This window comes from Salvelinus fontinalis, unplaced genomic scaffold, assembly GCF_029448725.1.
Source record: "Salvelinus fontinalis isolate EN_2023a unplaced genomic scaffold, ASM2944872v1 scaffold_1041, whole genome shotgun sequence".
Classification (NCBI taxonomy): Eukaryota; Metazoa; Chordata; class Actinopteri; order Salmoniformes; family Salmonidae; genus Salvelinus; species Salvelinus fontinalis.
This window is the reverse complement of record NW_026601250.1, coordinates 24,571-38,086: the sequence shown is the minus strand read 5'-3', so window position 1 is coordinate 38,086 and position 13,516 is coordinate 24,571. Positions and strand designations below refer to the sequence as shown.

Genomic DNA, 13,516 nt, shown 5'->3' with positions numbered 1-13,516 from the left:
GGCTAAACAAAACAACTCATATTTTCTCTCCTTGGAGGTTGATGTTTACAGTAACAGTAACCACTGGCGACGGATAAAACATGAGTGTAGCTTACTCTTGGGAGAGACACGCCAAACGCGAAGGGAACTATGTATTTTTATTTGATTTAAAGAAAAAGGTACGTTTTTATCTAACTATTGTAATAAATACCATTTAAAATAACACAAGCATATTGCTATTACATTGTTATAACTAACTTCTTTCTAAGCAGGGTTTCTCACACACTTATAAACAGATACAGAGACAGACACACACACACCCAAGGACAGAGGGCTGACGTAAACCTTTCATAAACACTGATAAGGAAAGGCTTTGATCAAAAGAGTGCTTGGGTCCGCATTTCACGAAATAATGAGACACACACACATAACCAAGGACAGAGGGCTGACTACGCACACACAAAATCTCCTGCTTAGCTGAACATTTGATAACAAAGAACTTTTGCTATAAGACTCAGAAGGATGACGCCCAGCTCATCAGGACCAATCTGAGAAGACAACAACCTGTCCAGAACCAACCAAAGGACCAGAACTTCCAGACTCAACCTACTTTCTGTGTTGTATAAAATGTCTATGCATTTCTGTTATCTGGGCTTTTTCTGGAGGTTCTCTATGAGCCGAAGGAACGAGACCGTATACGCTTGTACCAGATATCTTTACTCATAATTAAACTGTCGCTTGTCATACAATTTATCACCTTGTCTGAATCGATCCTTGACCGGCTCGCCCTTCTCCATATCCAATTATCAACACTATAATAAAAATGAATTGCTGTTTCATGGAATGTATACTTTTCTACCAATAATCTCTTCAAAGACAACTCAACACGTTTATAAAAGTTAGAAACGTAATTTGCTTTTTTGTTGTTGATAAAGGTCTATCTATAATGCACATATAACGTTAATGTAGGATATTGTGCAAAACCTCACATGTGAGCTATTCAAGCAAAACATTTCGGGTAATGTGGGGTAAATATCCCACATAGATTCACCTGGTCAGTCTGGGTCATGGAAAGAGCAGGTGTTCCTAATATTTTGTTCACTCCGTGTATAAAAAGTTTGTAGCTGTAACTTAATTCGATTTATATCACGTTTTCTAAATGAAAACATATTACCTCAACTTAAATCAGAATCTTTTTGTTAGAATGACTTAAGAAATGTAGAGCAAGTTATCCCACATTACCCTGTTACGACCTTCCCTACATTTCTCTTTCCAACTTGCAGAGACCAGACATTACTCAAAAACATGCCATTGTTAACAGAAGGTGATAATCAAGAGTATTTCATGAAGCATCTCTGAATGTAATAATGTCAGCTGAAATCCCCATGGACAACAATAGCCTGAGAACATGGTCAGCAGGTGGATCGTTTGAGCCAGAGGCAGACCTGGGCCAGGTACCACGACAGGAGCCACATAACACTGGAACACATGACATGGATAACCAAAGGACCCACCTAAATCCTCATGCAGCTGAGCTGGGCTCTAGTCCCCTGTCTCTATCCCATTCACTGAGCCATGATGCTGTTCATAGAGAAAACCCACAGGAGGCTGCCTCAGACAGTAACTCATCACTACAAACTACACGACAACTAATGCTACAGAGAGCTCTCCAGCAGGTCAGTAGTGTATTTAAACCATACAGTGTAGCCTACTATTGTAGACATATTTGTTTCAAGTTTCGGTCTGAATTGCTTTTACTCACTGATTTGATGCATGCACTCTTGCTTACCAGTAGGTGGCAGTAACATACCAATTTACAGTTGTGTTCAAAACTACTTGAATTGAGGGTATATTACCCACTTAAACTCATTTTACTTGCTGCACTCTACTTGAAGCAGCATTATTGATCAATGTGTGCATGTAGCACAGTAACCTTCATTCACACTGGCACTCTCATGTGAACTGCTTCCCTGCGCTGTTGGCTATCAGTTTAATATAGCACTAATCATACAAATAATCACACACATACACTGTCAATGCTGCTGTACAATTCAACTGCTCAACCAAGATCACTATTTACTTTATTAACCTACTTATAAATAACAGTCATGGTTGACAGAAAATTAATTTACATTTTAGTCATTTAGCAGACGCTCTTATACAGAGCGACTTACAGGAGCAATTAAGGTTAAGTGCCTTGCTCAAGTGCACATCGACAGAGTTTTCAACTCTTCGGCTCAGGGATTCGAACCAGCAACTTTTCAGTTACTGGTCCAACCCTCTTAAACGCTAGGCTACCTGACACCCTGATCATTTATACTGTATATCCTATGTGTACATATTCTACCACAACCAGTTGTATTACTATTTATAAACTGGGTGGTTCGACCCCTGAATGCTGATTGGCTGACAGCCGTGGTATATCAGACGTATACCACGGGTATGAGAAAAAAATAATTTTTACTGCTCTAATTATGTCGGTAATGAGTTTTTAATAGCAATAAGGCACCTCGTGCTGTATCCTGTTCATGTGACGAATAAACGTTAATTTATGTTGTAGTATTACATAATGATGCTGAAGCTGTCAACAGACCCTGCTGTGTGTTGAGTGTTGTCTATGTCTGCATCGGTGAAGGGCCCAGGGCAACAGGAGCAGCTAGTTCAACAGCAGGTGGAGCAGCTACACAGAGTTGTACAGGAGCAGAGCAGACTCCTGTCCCTCATGGGGCCAGGTGGGTACTGACTGACTGAGCTCAATGTAAAACAACCACCATCAAATAGCAAATACAAATTAATTCAGTGGAGAGGCATGAAATATGTTTACAAAGTAGTATTTTGTTAGAAAGTGCAAAGTTAATTTAGTACATTTAACTGTATTTGATGATCTTGAAAATAGATTTAGTCCAAAGGGACTTTCCGAAGTGTTGATAGTTTAGAGATGATCATTTGTTTTTGAGGTTACTAAGAAGATCATGTCAGCTCCAAGGCAGTGGTTGCTTAAGATTTGTTCAATACACAGAGGCAATAACACAATGCTCTGTTGGGTAATTTAAGAAATTACATGTCATTTCATCTTGTAGCAGCACTAATCTTTTCAGGCTAAACAGGTTTTTCTGAACTAATGAACAGCCACAGGTGTGTATAAGGACCGTCGCATAATCTCCAGTGATAAATCAGAGACATGTAAAGCACATAAAGTTGCTATGCATTCATGTCCACTTACATTTACTTTCTTCAAAAAGCTCTTTACACAAAAGACCCAATGAGGTTAAAGTGCAATGTACTATGACATTTAGCTGCGTTTTCACTTTACCTTTGTTTTCATCCTGAAAAAGCCAGTGGGAAATGACTTATCGGCCTAGTGCAGTCAAAAACAGGATTTTCCTGTGTTTTATATATATTTCCACACTATGAGGTTGGAATAGTACTGTGAAATTGTGCAAATTATGATATAATGTCCTTTTAGTGTAAGAGCTGTTTGAAAATCATTTCAGCCTGTGTTGGTGTGATGGAGTTTTGGCCTGCCTGGTAACAAAACTCTACCAATAACAGCTAGTTTTCAATTTTCCACTCCCCACTCTATATGCTTCAATACATTTTTTTTATACCTTTATTTATTTATGAGGTCCTAAACCTAGCATGAAGTGCATCCTTGTAGCTGTGTGGGCTAACATTGTCAAATGTTTGTCTTGGGGTAAGTTGAGTGTGTTTTCTTCCCAGGCGTAATGCAAGGCATTATCACAGTCAGCGGATCCTTTGTCCGAACCACCCAGGGCATTTGAACTGATTCCAGAGGCTGACCCAAAACAACGCTGCCGGAGAAGAGGCAGACAGAGCGGTCCTCTGGTCAGACTTCGAAGGCGCGCACACCAACCACCGCTTCCGAGTATATTACTTGCTAATGTCCAGTCTCTAGATAAAAAGGTAGATGAAATTATGATGATTATTATGATTATGATGATTATTATGGCCTATGTTAAAAGTGTCAATAAATGTACAAAGTGTTTGTTAGTTGTTAAGCCTGTGTTAAAAGATGCTTAAAATAATTTAAAGAAAAAAAGTGATTGTGTTAAATTGTGTTTGGGGAAGTAAAGATAGACATGGTTTTAGAAAGGTAGTGGTAATATTTCATTCAGTACAGAAGTTTGTAGGGGGCTTAACTTAACCTATCCCGTGGCTCAACTTAACCCATAACGGTAAGTTGTGCCAAGAGACCACTTTTTTTGGACAAGCTATGTTTTCAAAACTGTAATGTTTACATGAATTCTGATTATTTCCAGGGATACACAACATCCTGAAATATATATAGATGTCTTTGTTATACAGAAAACTATATTTCCCTTGACGGAGTGATGCTGAATGTAAAAATTGTCTCAACTTACCCCACTCTCCCCTATCATTTGAATACTGTGTGAACATTTATTGCTTTTGTGGTCATATTAGTTCATGAGACCCCCATATTTGGGCCGTCGGACTCACTTCGCCGATGATGTCTTAGGGATTATTTGGAAGGTCCATGTCCCTAGAGTTGTAAAATGTGTGAAAGCAGTGGACCAATGGTAGCTTTCTGTGTGTTAGCACGCTTACTTTCATCCCTCCATTCCATTCATGTTTCCCATAGGGATTTTACCCAATGACAAACAATGTCAGTATACAGCATGTTATTGCTCCCTTATACCCTTCAATCATATAGCATCAGAAAGCTTAGATTCACAGCTATCCATCAGACACGTTTTCGGAATTGTAACGCTCGTCGTAATCCTCCTCGTCTGAGGAGGAGCAAGGATCGGACCAAAGCGCAGCGTGGTTTGAATACATATTTTAATATTAGCAACGAAGATGAAAAAACACAAAATACAAAACAATAAACGACGTGAACAAACGAACGAAAACAGTACCGTGTGGCGAACAAAACACAGACACGGCAACAATCACCCACAAACAAACAGTGAGAACAGCCTACCTTAATATGGTTCTCAATCAGAGGAAACGTAAAACACCTGCCCCTGATTGAGAACCATATCAGGCTAGATAACAATGAACCCAACATAGAAACACATAACATAGAATGCCCACCCAGCTCACGTCCTGACCATCTAAACAAGACTAAACAAAGGAAGTAAGGTCAGGAACGTGACAGGAATGTTCGGGTCAGCAGAACTTTGACCTTTGACCTCCAGGTTACATAGAATTACCTGTATAAATTGCTTCAAAATGTAAACCCTGATACATTTTAAACTTGCCAAACTGTTTGACAAGTGGTTCTGAATGGTCATGAAATTACCTTTCAAATTATATATTATATAACCAACTCTGAAAGCACCAGCTACAACTAGTATTTCCAAAATCGTCCATATTGTGCCATTGACATTAGAATTTTGGAAGCTTAGCCATAGAAGTCCATGTAATGGGGCAACTATGTTTTTGGATTGTAACTTTGGTGATAGAAGCACGAAATTGCACACACAGCTAGAACAGGGTTTTATAAAACTTTCTTGATACAGGGCCATCACAGAATTCACGCATTAACCCCACAGAAGCCTTTTTCCAATATGGCCACCAAACAAGTCAATGGGATCTTATTGGACAATTTCACATGACCATACCTGTATGAAATATAATTTTTGGGTGCCTAAAAATGTCTTGAAATGTTCATAGTGATGTATAATACACAAGCAGATGAGCCAGATGTGCCAGATATATACATTTGTTAAATTATTCATTTGTTAAATGTGCCCTAAAAGCTGTCTGAATCACAGATTTTTACATGGATTTGAGATGACAAGAATTATACTATGTTATCCTATTACCTGTTTTCATAAATCAGAAACTTGCCGCATATATTACAATGTAAAATTCCATAGGAATGCCAATATGTTTTCACCAGATGATTAGAGCAGCAAAGCATTAAACGTAGTTACTCTAAATGAAGATGTATTCTTACTATGGGGTCATAGTAGATTGGTCTGCTACTAGAATACTAAAAGTAATAATTGGCCTCAACAAGCCCAACATTGGATTTTGTTACATTGTAATGGAATGTATGAGGCCGGTTTAAAGTCCTCATAATGAAAACAGCTACTAGGATAACATTGTATATACTTTTAAGCAGCTAATTTCCATGACTATTTACATTTACATATCCATTTTGCATGTTTGAAGATGATTGATCATAACATCTTCAGAAATCAGCAATTCAGACAGCTTTTTGGGCACATTTTTACCGCATTTCTGTGAATAATTTATCTTTATATATTTGGCACTCCTGGCTCATGTGGTTGTGTATTCTACATCACTATGAACATTTTGGGGCATACTACAATTATATTTCATACAGGTATGGTCATGTGAAATTGTCCAATAAGATCCCATTGACTTGTTTGGCAGCCGTATTGGGAATAAGACTTCTGTGGGGTTAAGGCTTTGTTTCTACACATATTTATAAAACCCTGTCCTAGCTGTGTGCAATTTGGTGACTCTATCACTAAAGTTACAATCCAAAAACATACTGTTACATATTACACAGAAAGCTACCATTAGTCCACTGCTATCACATTTTCCAACTCAAGGGACATAGACCTTCTAAAAAGGTCTATGTCCCGAGACATCACCAGCCCAAGTCCGACCGACCAGGAATACGACTTTCCCAAGCGGATCCTTTGTCCGAACCACCCAGGGCATTTGAACTGATTCCAGAGGCTGACCCAAAACAACGCTGCCGGAGAAGAGGCAGATGGAGCGGTCCTCTGGTCAGACTTCGGAGGTGCGCACACCAACCACCGCTTCCGAGTATATTACTTGCTAATGTCCAGTCTCTAGATAAAACGGTAGATGAAATTAGGGCAAGGGTTGCTTTCCAGAGAGACATCAAGGATTGTAACATACTCTGTTTCACAGAAACATGGCTCTCTCGGGATATACTGTCAGAGTCAGTACAGCCACCTGGATTCTTTGTGCGTCACTCGGACAGGAAGAAGAAGGGTGGGGGTGTAAATCTCATGGTGTAATCGTAACAACATACAGGAACTCAAGTCCTTTTGTTCACATGACCTAGAATTCCTCACAATCAAATGCCTACCGTATTATGTCCCAAAGAAATTCTCCCCGGGTATTGTCACAGCCATGTATATCCCCCTCAAGCCGAAACCCCGACGGCCCTCAAGGAACTTCACTGGACTTTATTCAAACAGGAAACAATATATCCTGAGGCTGCATTTATTGTAGCTGGGGATTTTAACAAGGCATATTAGAGAACAAGACTACCTAAATTCTATCAGCATATTGAATGTCGCACTCACGCAGGTAAAACACTGGATCCCTGCTGCTCTAACTTCCGCGAGGCATACAAAGCCCTCCCTTGCCCTCCTTTTGGCAAATCTGACCACGGCTCCATTTTGCTCCTCCCTCCCTATAGGCAGAAACTCTAACAGGATATACCCATGCTAAGGGCTATTCAACGCTGGTCTGACCAATCGGAATCAACGCTTCAAGATTGTTTTGATCACGCGGTCTGGGACATGTTCCTGTTAGCCTCAGAGAGTAATATTGACGTATATGCTGATTCTGTGAGTGAGTTTATAAGGAAGTGTAAGACAAACTTAACACCTTTGCCCGCTTTGAGGATAATACAGTGCCACCGACGTAACCCGCTACCAAGGACCGTGGGCTCTCCTTCTCTGTGGCCGACGTGAGTAAGACATTTAAATGTGTTGACCCTCGCAAGGCTGCCGGCCCAGATGGCATCCCTAACAGCGTCCTCAGAGCATGCGCAGACCAGCTGGCTGGTGTGTTTACAGACATTTTCAATCTCTCCCTGTCCCAGTCTGCTGTCCCCACATGCCTCAAAATGGCCACCATTGTTCCTGTACCCAAGAAGGCAAAGGTAACTGAACTAAATGACTATCACCCCGTAGCACTCACTTCTGTCATCGTTAAGTGCTTTGAGAGACTAGTCAAGGATCATATCACCTCCACCTTACCTGTCACCCTAGACCCACTTCAATTTGCTTACCGCCCCAATAGGTCCACAGACGATGCAATCACCATCACACTGCACACTGCCCTATCCCATCTGGACAAGAGGAATACCTATTTAAGAATGCTGTTAATTGACTATAGCTCAGCATTCAACACCATAGTACCCTCCAAGCTCATCATTAAGCTTGAGGCCCTGGGTCTCAAGCCTGCCCTGTGCAATTGGGTCCTGGACTTCCTGATGGGCCACCCCCAGGTGGTGAAGGTAGGAAACACACCTCCACTTCGCTGATCCTTAACACTGGGGCGCCACAAGGGTGTGTGCTCAGCCCCCTCCTGTACTCCCTGTTCACCCATGACTGTGTGGCCATGCACTCCTCCAACTCAATCATCGAGTTTGCAGACAACACAACAGTAGTGGGCTTGATTACCAACAACGACGAGACAGCCTACAGGGAGGAGGTGAGGGTGTCAGGAAAACAACCTCTCACTCAACGTCAACAAAACAAAGGAGATGATCGTGGACTTCAGGAAACAGCAGAGGTAGCACCCCCCTATCCACATTGACAGGGCAGCAGTGGAGAAGGTGGAATGTTTTAAGTTCCTCGGCATACACATCACAGACAAACTGAAATGGTCCACCCACAGAGACAGTGTGGTGAAGAAGGCGCAACAGCACCTCTTCAACCTCAGGAGGCTGAAGAAATTGTCACCTAAAACCCTCACAAACTTTTACAGATGCACAATTTAGAGCATCCTGTCTGGCTGTATCACCGCCTTGTACGGCAACTGCACCGCCCACAAAGGCTCTCCAGAGGGTGGTGCGGTCTGCACAACACATCACCGGGGGTAAAGTACCTGCCCTCCAGGTCACCTACAGCACCCGATGTCACAGGAAGGACAAAAAGATCATCAAGGACAACAACCGCCCGAGCCACTGCCTGTTCACCCCGCTACCATCCAGAAGGCGAGTTCAGAACATGTGCATCAAAGCTGGGACCGAGAGACTAAAAAACAGCTTCTATCTCAAGGACATCAGACTGTTAAACAGCCATCATTAACACAGAGAGGCTGCTGCCTACATACAGACTTGAAATCATTGGCCACTTTAATAAATTGATCACTAGTCACTTTAATAATGCCACTTTAATAATGTTTACATATCTTGCATCACTCATCTCATATGTATATACTGTATTTTATACCACCTTGCCTATGCCGCTCTGTCATTGCTCATCTATATATTTATGTATTCTTAATCCATTCCTTTACTTAGATTTGTGTGTATTAGGTAGCTGTTGTGGAATTGTTAGATTACTTGTTAGATATTGCTGCACTATCGGAACTTGAAGCACAAGCAATAACATCTGCTAACCATGTGTATGTGACCAATACAATTTGATTTGATTGATTTGATTTAAGCAAAACTGTTCAAAATTAACGTTAAGCATACCTGTCTGTACAGATTGTTTGTGATCATTTGTAACTGACTATACAGTACTGTAGATCTGGAATAAAATCACAGTTTGTCCTGCAGTGGGGGAGAGGTCACCTTTTGTTCATCTGTGACTGTGGAACCATTGGATCTTCTATTGCTCAATAGAAAGGGACAGCTATTTGACATGTACACATCTGTATACCCTGAGTAGCAGAACAGTACACCAGTGGGTCCAGAAAACAGTCAATGTAGGATAAAACCATGAGACCGTCATAGATCTGAACCGCTATGGTCTCAGCATTGTGTTGATCCTTGATTCTGACAATCAACAGATCTATCCTAGCTATGGTACAAGGCAGGAAACACACAGAGAAGACCAGCACAACTGAGGTGACCAGAAACACTACTCGATGCAGCTTGGTCTTATTCCCTACCGTCTTCTTTTTGAATGTGTTGATATTGTGGACCGTGCAGTAGACCAACACAAAGAAATGGATGAGAATCTGGGTGAAAAACACAGCCTCTCTCAAAGTGTCATTGACGTCCTCGACCAGAGTGTCATTTTTACACACATAACTGTTACAGCACTCAAAGGTCTTCAGCATGGTTGGGATAGTCAAGGGGAGCAACAGTAGCCAGACGATGACAGAGATATGAGGAGACCTTTTTAAAGTCTTGGCAAAGATATATTTCCAAGGATGAACCACATTGAAGTAACGATAGATGGAGATCACAGTCAAGAAGGCGATACTGGCCCCCCGGTTCAAAATCAACATGAAGAGCATGGCCTTACAGACCAGCTTGTTCTCACTTCATCTTAGTCCATGCTGGAAGTGATAGGCTTTGGCTGGCAAGCATATCACCAGCAGAAGATCTGCCACCATAATATTGAAGAGGAAGATGCTGTTGATTTTCCAGAATTTGAAGAGGAAATGTAGCGCACTGACAGGTTGAGAGGCAAGGCCAGAGTGAATTCCACAATCATCAATTTAGAGAAGACTTTGTATATCATCTGATTCCCCACGTTGCAGTGATCACCCTCAGTGTTTGAGGATGTGTTCTGAAGATGGACCGCATCCATTGTTCTTCTGCCAGAATTACAGAACTCTGCAAGATCAGCCTATTCCCCTTTTGAATAAAGATAAATAATGTTTCTCTTTCTGTGTCCGCCACAAGAGCATGAATAAAAATGTAAGGAATCTACGTGCAAAACTCATATCCACAGGAACAGAAAAACAGGTGATGTAGCTTGAGGGTTTATCTATACGAACAGAAGTGTGCATGAATCTTTATCTTGGCTTGATCTAAAAACAATGATGACACGGCACGCCTCATAAAGACTATAGACAGTGTGACAGGCTAGCCGATACCTTGTCATCTAAAGGCATAAAAGAGGAACTGAGAAATAAAGTTAAAAAGTACTTAATTGTTTTTTTTTTAACTGCAGACTAACAAATGAAACACATATGGCTGGTGGCTATAACAAATGTCTCTTCAACACAGTCAGGAAACACACCTTGTTAAGAAAGGCCCTGATTACACGTTGAAGGCTGCTGTGCTGATAAGCTCCTCCCACCAATTAGGCAATACAATGAGCAATGCACTACTACAGGACATGTTTGGAGATGATAGAAAGCGCAGGTTATGGATTAAATAAATCGATACAGAAAAAAAACACTGCATCACAATAATTTATAGTTTAAAATGGCAATAAATACTTTGAATCCATATATTTAAAACTAGTCATTTAGTCCATAGTGAAGGCTCTCCTTCACACATAGTTTCTAAGGAAACGTGATTATCCGATGAAGTGACCAATGTAGATATTTCATAAAAATAGCAGATGTCAATGCCCTGCCTTAAACTGTCAAGGAACGTAACCTAAAGATTTCATTTAAGTGCATTTACTTACAGAGTTAAAGGCACCGGGCCAAGTTACTAAAAATAAAATGTTGTGAGATGAGTTATCTATTTCATTCCACAGTCAAAAGCAATACAAGCAATCATTTTTTTAAATTCAGAATTGTTTATTAAATGATCTTTATTTACATTATTGAAGTATTGTTTTGTAACATGCAATGTTTTCCAGTTATATTTAGTCAAAGGCCTTGACAATTTATGTTTTTAAGTTATTTTTTATATAAAGAAAAATTGCTGTGTTGACTAGAGGAGCTCTTGGGGGATGCTTCCTTGCAACAACAAGACTTAGTATTTTCCTCGGTCTCTTAGGAATTTTACCTTTTAAATCCTCCACCTAAAGTTCCTCTCTGTTTCTCATCGGCAGGACTGCTGTTATCCCCCTCTCTCTCTGCCCAGTGGCTGGGCCTGATGCCTGCTCTGGCTGCTGGAGTGGATACCTCTGGTCTCTCTGCCAACCCACAGAGGTCCAATCAGAGATCAAACGTTTATGCTTCACCTCCCTCAGGAGATGGATGGCTGCCCAAAACGGGTCCTGTTCTGACACATTCCCTCCATGGTAAGAAGTATGGATGACCACGTCGTGGTCTGTTTTTGTTGTAACTACTGCAGTATATGGTATGATAACAGAAGCTCGGAAAATATTTTGATCAACTTCTAATAATTAAGTTGTAAATGGGGGAAGAAATAAAACTCTCAAACTATTAAAAAAAAGTATATACATTGGCCTCATCAAGAGTAGTAGTAGTACTGTAGTAACAAATAAATAAACATAACTTAAGAGGAATATTTATTTGACCCAGACAATTAGCAACAACAGAGTCATTATGAGTGGTTTAACATGACGACATCACTGGTTAAAGAAACCAGATGACGATATATGACGATAACATAAACAAGTAGTGAATCATAGTCTGATGTAGCAAACTAACATGAATGTCTCATCGTGAGAACAAACAGTCTTAATGCAGTCATAAAACAGTAATTAATTTCCTATTTTTTTGTATTTAGTAAGTATTTTACCTACTATGCTGCGTTACATTGTTGCTGCGTTTTGGATTTGAGTTGTTTCCTGCTGAGTTTGAGCTTTCATCTATTTTTAGACAGGGACAATAAGTTGTCAGGTCGAGGCTTTTGAACTTAGTGCTGCTTAAGCAGTACACATTTGGGTCCACTAGACAAACCATGTAGGACAAAACCATGAGACCGTCAAAGACGGCTATATCTTCTGCTCTGGGTAAATTCTCAACTCTCACAATCAACAGAACCATTGTAGCTATGGTACAAGGCAGGAAATAGAAAGAGAAGACCAAGACAACTGAGGTGACCAGAAACACTGCTCGACACAGCTTGGTCCTATCCCCTGCTTCTTTTTGAGTGTGTTGACATTGTGGGCCGTGCAGTAGACCAACACAAAGAAAGGGATGAGAATCTGGGCGAAAAACACAACCTCTCTCAAAGTGTCAGTGACGTCCTCGACCAGTGTCATTTTACGCCCATAACTGTTACAGCACTCAAAGGTCTTCAGCATGGTTGGGATATTCAAGGGGAGCAGCAGTAGCTAGATGATGACAGAGATATGAGGAGACTTTTTGAAGAACTTAAGGAAGTTATTTTTTCCAGGATGAACTACATTAAAGTAAGGATCAACTGAAATCCCAGTCAGGAAGGCAATACTAGCACCTCAATTCAGAAACAGCATGAACAACATGGCTTTGCAAGTTCCACCCTCTGTACTCCGCCACTCCCCTTCATGTTGTTGCTGTTAGATTTCCAGAACTTCATTTTGAATATAAAAGATAAAGCACTGAGGTTGAGCGGTAGAGCCAGGAAGAATTCCACAATCATCACAGAGGGGTAGAAAATAACACAGTGGTAGATTCTCTGCTGTGCTGTTCTTACTCGGCTGATTGTCATCCACAGTACGCATTGTCAAAAGCGGTCCTCTTTACAGACAGACTGTCAGAAGAAGGAACAGTCCTCCTGTCACGTTCATTTAGAGATGGATTGGACCAAGGTGCAGCGTGGTAGGCGTACATTTTACTTTTATTTAAATTACACCGAAAAAAACACCAAAATACAAAAACAAACGTAAACCTACATGCAGTGCAGAAAGCAACTATACATAGACAAGATCCCACAAACTAAAGATGGAAAAAAAGGCTGCCTAAGTATTATCCCCAATCAGAGACAATGATAGACCGCTGC

At 40.8% G+C, this 13,516-nt stretch overlaps 1 protein-coding gene and 1 pseudogene across 1 annotated transcript in view; one reads left to right on the top strand and one right to left on the bottom strand.

Annotated features, from left to right (window-relative positions):
* Nucleotides 1-1,545: 1,545 nt before the first annotated feature.
* Nucleotides 1,546-13,516, top strand: part of LOC129848526 (centromere protein J-like) — a 30,061-nt gene continuing 18,090 nt past the window's right edge. The window contains exons 1-3 of the mRNA XM_055915684.1: nucleotides 1,546-1,655; nucleotides 2,615-2,711; nucleotides 11,676-11,867. Of these exons, the coding sequence (XP_055771659.1) occupies nucleotides 1,632-1,655; nucleotides 2,615-2,711; nucleotides 11,676-11,867 (313 nt within the window). The 5' untranslated portion in view covers nucleotides 1,546-1,631. The remainder of the gene's footprint in view (nucleotides 1,656-2,614; nucleotides 2,712-11,675; nucleotides 11,868-13,516) is intronic.
* Nucleotides 12,261-13,445, bottom strand: LOC129848527 (12-(S)-hydroxy-5,8,10,14-eicosatetraenoic acid receptor-like; annotated as a pseudogene).